General features: G+C 47.0%; 1 protein-coding gene across 2 annotated transcripts in view; it reads right to left on the bottom strand.

Annotated features, from left to right (window-relative positions):
* Positions 1–12: 12 nt before the first annotated feature.
* The window catches only part of kazna (kazrin, periplakin interacting protein a), a 28,601-nt gene continuing 22,173 nt past the window's right edge, over positions 13–6,440 (bottom strand). For both annotated transcript variants that reach the window (XM_031566849.2, XM_042707689.1), the window contains 3 exons: positions 3,126–3,292; positions 1,376–1,508; positions 13–384 (listed from right to left, as the gene is read on the bottom strand). In XM_031566849.2, coding sequence (XP_031422709.1) covers positions 226–384; positions 1,376–1,508; positions 3,126–3,292 — 459 coding nt within the window. In that variant the 3' untranslated portion in view covers positions 13–225. The remainder of the gene's footprint in view (positions 385–1,375; positions 1,509–3,125; positions 3,293–6,440) is intronic.

The following is a 6,440-nucleotide window of genomic DNA, read 5'->3' as shown; positions in this document are numbered from 1 at the left end:
CATAACAAACAAAAAAAGATAAAACAAACAGACTGGAATCTCCGGTTCTTGGAAGGGTGTCCACTTATAGAGCAGGCATGTGTAAACTCAGAATTAGTGTGTGATGTGTGATTCACAGTGTGTGTGTGTGTCCATCAGTAAGAGTGTGTGTGTGTGTGTCCTGTCAGTAAGAGTGTGTGTGTGTGTGTGTGTGTGGTGTGTGCATTTGTGAACTTGATGAGATTCTCAGACATTGGTGACCTCTATGCCCGAGTGGCTGTGGGCCGGACTTCCTTTGTTCCGGGGCGGAGCCACATCCTGTCCGTCTCTGGGCAGGGAGGCACAGCTGCCATGGTAACTCAAATCCCGCCCACTGAGAGCTTTTGGACTGAAACCTAGAGGAGGCTGAGAGGGGTGGGGGGGGGAGGGAGGGTGATGACAGAGAGAGAGAGAGAGGGAGGTGGGGGATTGACAGAGAGAGACGAGAGGGAGTGGAGAGAAAGCGAGGGAGAGGGGAGAGGGAGAGGTAGAATAAGAGAGGGGGAGTGGAAGAGGTAGAGAAAGAGGGGGAGTGGAAAAGGTCGAGAAAAAGAGGGAGAGATGATGACAGGTAGTAATGACTAACACCTCTACTGATGATAATCTGACAGGATTACACAATCTTTGTTTAATGGAAGTTGAGGTAGAAAAGGAGAACAGCTGGTCTGTTTGATTAAAGCTCTTGTGAACTGAATGGAGGTGAATGACAGCTGGTCTGTTTTCTTAAACTCATACACACACTCACATACACACGCACACACACACACACTAATGCATACACACACTCTTGTGAAATGAATGGAGGTGAATGACAGCCTGCTAACAAGCCAGTGTGTGAGCAAACCACACCAGTGTAGACATTTCTAGCTAGCTGTCCTCTGTGGTAATATTCATCCATACAGGCATGATGCACACACACACACACACACACACACACACACACACACAAACCTATGCCCAGGTCATACAGGCCTATGATGCCCAGACACACACACACACACATCTATGCCCAGGTCATACAGGCCCATTATACCCAGACACACACACACACACACACACACACACACACACACACACACACACACACACACACACACACACACACACACACACACACACACACACACACACACACACACAAACACACACACACACACACACCACACACACACACACACACACACACACACACACACACACACACACACACACACACACACACACACACACACACACATCTATGCCCAGGTCATCCAGGCCCATGTCTTAGAAATGTGTCCCTAGTGTGCTCTGATGTCATCAGGGACTGCAAGTGATGTCATCAGGGTGTGCAGTAGGGGTGTGGGCGGGTGCTCACCTTGACAGCTCGTCTCCTAAGAGACAGGTCATCATCAGGATAGCGTGTCGCAGACGCGTGCGAACGAGCCAATGAGCTCTGACGAGATGAAGGGGGTGTTCCCAAACGCTCAAAATCATGCTGAAGAGCGGACCTGCAGGACACACACACACACACACACACACACCACACCACACAATCCACCACACGCACACACCACAACACCACCTACCACCACACACACACACCCACACAACACCACACCATACCATATCCACACACTCATTTCAATTCTTTATTTGATCCACCGATCACACTTCCATCATTACAGTATCTCCAGAGGCAAAATACACTCTTTGACACTCATGGGTACAGAAAACATCACCTGTGTGTGTGTGTGTGTGTGTCATGGCGAGAGTAGACCCTGATAGGTGTGTGTGTGTGTGTGTGTCATGGCGAGAGTAGACCCTGATAGGTGTGTGTGTGTGTGTGTGTCATGGTGAGAGTAGACCCTGATAGGTTGTGTGTGTGTGTGTCATGGCAAGAGTAGACCCTGATAGGTGTGTGTGTGTGGTGTGTGTGTGTGTGTGTGTGTGTGTCATGGCGAGAGTAGACCCTGATTGGTGTGTGTGTGTGTGTGTGTGTGTGTGTGTGTGTGTCATGGCGAGAGTAGACACTGATAGGTCATTTCACAAGTGTGAAAGAGGGGGACTTATCAGAGTAAATCTGACACACAAACTCCAGGGTGTCCCCTTGAGTGTGACACCCACACACACATTGTGACTGCCCCCCCACACACACGGTGACTGGTTTGTCCCCACAACACACACACACACGGTGACTGGTCTGTCCCCACACACACAGGATGGAGTTCCCTCCTGACCAAACAGAACTGGGCACACATTCACACTCTCCCTATATCCATCAGTCACTGAGTCCCCTCTCTCTCTCTCTCTCTCTCTCTCTCTCTTCTGTTCTCTCTCTCTTTCTCTCTCACTCCTTTATTCCTCCATCACATTCTCTATACATCCATCAGTCACTGAGTCCCCTCTCTCTCTCTCTCTCTCCCCACCCTCTCTCTCTTTCTCTCTTCTGTTCTCTCTCTCTTTCCCTTCTGTTCTCTCTCTCTCCCTCTCCCCGCCCTCTCTCTCTCTCTCTTCTGTTCTCTCTCTCTTTCCCTTCTGTTCTCTCTCTCTTTCTCTCACTCCTTCATTGCTCCATCACATTCTCTATACATCCATCTGTCTCTGTGCTCTCTCTCTTTCTCTCTCACTCCCTTTCTCTATCTCTTCTTCTCCTTACTCTCTCCAGCCATCATTTCTCAACCCACCCCTCTCCATCTGTGGGACTACGTTTCTTGTCTTCTCTGCTATCCCCTCTCTCTCTCTCTCTCTCTCTCTCTCTCTCCCTCTCTCCCTCTCTCTCTCTTTTACAGTCTCTGCAGGTTACCTACTCTCTCTTTTCTCTACTTGTTGTCCAACCTTTAGACATCATTTATATAATCTCAACAAGCACACACACACACACACACACACACACACACACACACACACACACACACACACACACACACACACACACACACACACACTCTCTCACACACACAGACACACACACACACACACACACACTCTCTCACACACACACACACACACACACACACACACAGACACACTCAAACACACACACAGGTACAATTAGACACACACACACACACTCAAACACTCAAACACACACACACATACACATGCATGCACGCACACACACTTACCTAACTGGTCCAAGTAGGGCCTTCATTTCCTCACTAAGGTGGCGTCGAACCATTTGCTTGTTGCCTGGGATACCCAGTACGGTTGCCATGGTGTCAACGCTGAAGGAGGGGTCCAGAACCATGACGGCCCCATGAATCCCACTGTTCACCAGACTGTCTGCGTACTCCTGCCATCACACACACACACACACACACACACACACACACACTTAGAAAATGCTTCACACACACTAGACATGCTACTGACTGTTTACTAGACTGTCTGCGTACTCCTGCCATCATATATAAACACACACACACACACACACACACACTCCTCACACACACACACACACTCCTCACACACACACACACACACACACACACACACACACACACACACACACACACACACACAGGACCGGAGTGGGGCCACTTTTCAGCCCGGGAATTTCAGGCCCAAGACCGGCCCACTTTTTCCATTGTAGTGGAAATTGGATAAATGAAGCAACAGTTCAGCTCTTACTATCCTGTAGTTTTCTCTTTATTAATACCATGGTTCAACAAATAATGCAAAGGTTAAATAATAATCCACTTAAGCTGAGAAGTTAACAAAAAATATTCCACTATTCCACAAGGATAGGTTGATAAATTAACAAAAGCATAAATAAATAAAGCATTTGAAACGTATCCCACTCTTCAACAAAGAGGCATATTGAACTAATGTTTACAGTTCAACTCACAGTACAGAAGTTACATTGCGAATAGCACCAACAGCATCTACAGCATTAGTAACCGCCTAAGCAGTGCACTGGTTTCAGCCACTTTATCTATAATAACTGTGTCGTTGCTTATAGACATGAGGATTTCCTTCTCTGTGCACATTAACATGAAAGCCTCCAAGTTGTCCTGACTCAATGAGCTTCGTAGCCTATTCTTCACACATTTTAAGGTTGAGAAGCTTCTCTCACAATCAACCTGTGTGATGGACAAAGTCAACAGAAACTCATATGCTAACCCAATGACATAATACGCATCTGTGAGGAGGTTGAACTGTGAGAGTAGCTATTGAATGGACACAAATGGCATAGTTTTTGCAGGAGGAACAGGTCCTGCTTTCAAGCTCCATCTCTGGTAATATTTTGCTTGCGAATAGGTTGACAACGCTACAACGATATTAACCAACGCTACAACGTTACGTTGCTAATCATTAGGCCTATGTCTCTCTTTACCAGTTGCCACTTGTGTTTGTCCTCTTGAAAATAAATCGATAAGCTTGGCACATTTGGCAGCATCCTCCTCCAATGCCTTTCTTTTTTTCAACCTGGCTTTTTCAGCCCCTCTTCCTCCCATCCATCCTCTCTGACGCATATCGTTGGGGTAGGGCCGGCCCAGCTATCGGTAGTCTGAGAAAACTTTTTGGAAAAGACGGGCTATGGACCCAACCAACTCTATTTGGGAGGGGAGACCCATGCAGAGGCTGCGGTGTCAGAATGCGGAACGTGTGTAGCCTACTTTAAAAGAAGATGGACTAACGTGACAAATGTCAAAAAATTTAATTCTCGACCGGCCCAGAAGTGAAGCGGCACACTTAGAATGCTTCACACACACACTAGACATGCTACTGACTGTTCACTAGACTGTCTGCGTACTCTTGCCATCATATAAAAAACACACACACACACACACACACACACACACACACACACACACACACACACACACACACATAGGCTGAGAGAGACGCTGGCTGTAGTGTGTGTTCTGTCCCATAAGACTGTTCATAGGCTGAGACTGGCTGTAAATTCACAACACACTCCTCCTTTCCTGTAGAGGGCGCCACTGGCACGCAATCCGCTCAGAGGGAAAAGCGCCTCTTTTACAGAGGGGGTTACCCAGACAACAGCTCTGTGAGGGGGCCTGATCACACAGAGACTACATTTCCCAAAATTCTCTCAGCCAGAGATGCAGGCTGGGATAGAACTTGTGTGGAGTTCAAGACTCTCAGAGACAGACAGGAAACAGGCAGCTTTGTGTGTGTGGGACTGGTGTGTGTGTGTATGACTGATGTGTGTGTAAATGACTTGTGTGTGTGTCTAGTGTCTAGTGTGTATGAGTGGTGTGTGTGAGTGACTGGTGTGTGTGTGTGTGTGACTGATGTGTGTGTAAATGACTTGTGTGTGTGTCTAGTGTCTAGTGTGTATGAGTGGTGTGTGTGTGTATGACCTGATGTGTGTGTAAATTACTTGTGTGTGTCTAGTGTCTAGTCTAGTGTGTATGAGTGGTGTGTGAGTGACTGGTGTGTGTGTAAATGACTTGTGTGTGTGTCTAGAGACTGGTGTGTATGAGTGGTGTGTGTGTGACTGGTGTGTGTGTAAATGACTTGTGTGTGTATGTGTGACTGATGTGTGTGTAAATGACTTGTGTGTGTGTCTAGTGTCTAGTGTGTATGAGTGGTGTGTGAGTGACTGGTGTGTGTATGAGTGGTGTGTGTGTGTGTGACTGATGTGTGTGTGTGCGACTGGTGTGTGTGTAAAGGACTTGTGTGTGTGTGTCTAGTGTCTAGTGTGTATAAGTGGTGTGTGTGTGTGACTGGTGTGTGTGTGTGTGTGTGACTGATGTGTGTGTAAATGACTTGTGTGTGTGTGAGTGACTGGGTGTGTGTAAATGACTTGTGTGTGTGTCTAGTGTCTGGTGTCTATGAGTGGTGTGTGTGTGTATGACTTGTGTGTGTGTCTAGTGTCTAGTGTGTATGCGTGGTGTGTGTGTGGGACTGGTGTGTGTGTATGAGTGGTGTGTATGTGTATGACTGATGTGTGTGTAAATGACTTGTGTGTGTGTCTAGTGTGTATGAGTGGTGTGTGTGTGACTGATGTGAGTGTAAATGACTTGGGTGTGTGTCTAGTGTCTAGTGTGTATGAGTGGTGTGTGTGTGAATGACTTGTGTGTGTGTATGAGTGGTGTGTATGTGTATGACTGATGTGTGTGTAAATGACTTGTATGTGTGTCTAGTGTCTAGTGTGTATGAGTGGTGTGTGTATGAGTGGTGTGTGTGTAAATGACTTGTGTGTGTGTCTAGTGTCTAGTGTGTATGAGTGGTGTGTATGTGTGGGACTGGTGTGTGTGTGTATGACTGATGTGTGTGTAAATGACTTGTGTGTGTGTCTAGTGTCTAGTGTGTATGAGTGGTGTGTGTATGAGTGGTGTGTGTGTATGACTTGTGTGTGTGTCTAGTGACTAGTGTGTATGAGTGGTGTGTGTGGGACTGGTGTGTGTGTAAATGACTTGTGTGTGTGTGAGTGACTGGTGTGTATGTGTGTGAATGATGTGTGTGTA

Source organism: Clupea harengus, chromosome 4 (genome assembly GCF_900700415.2).
Source record: "Clupea harengus chromosome 4, Ch_v2.0.2, whole genome shotgun sequence".
NCBI lineage: Eukaryota > Metazoa > Chordata > Actinopteri > Clupeiformes > Clupeidae > Clupea > Clupea harengus.
Note: the sequence above shows the minus strand (reverse complement) of the source record. Positions and strands in the feature narration are given on the sequence as shown.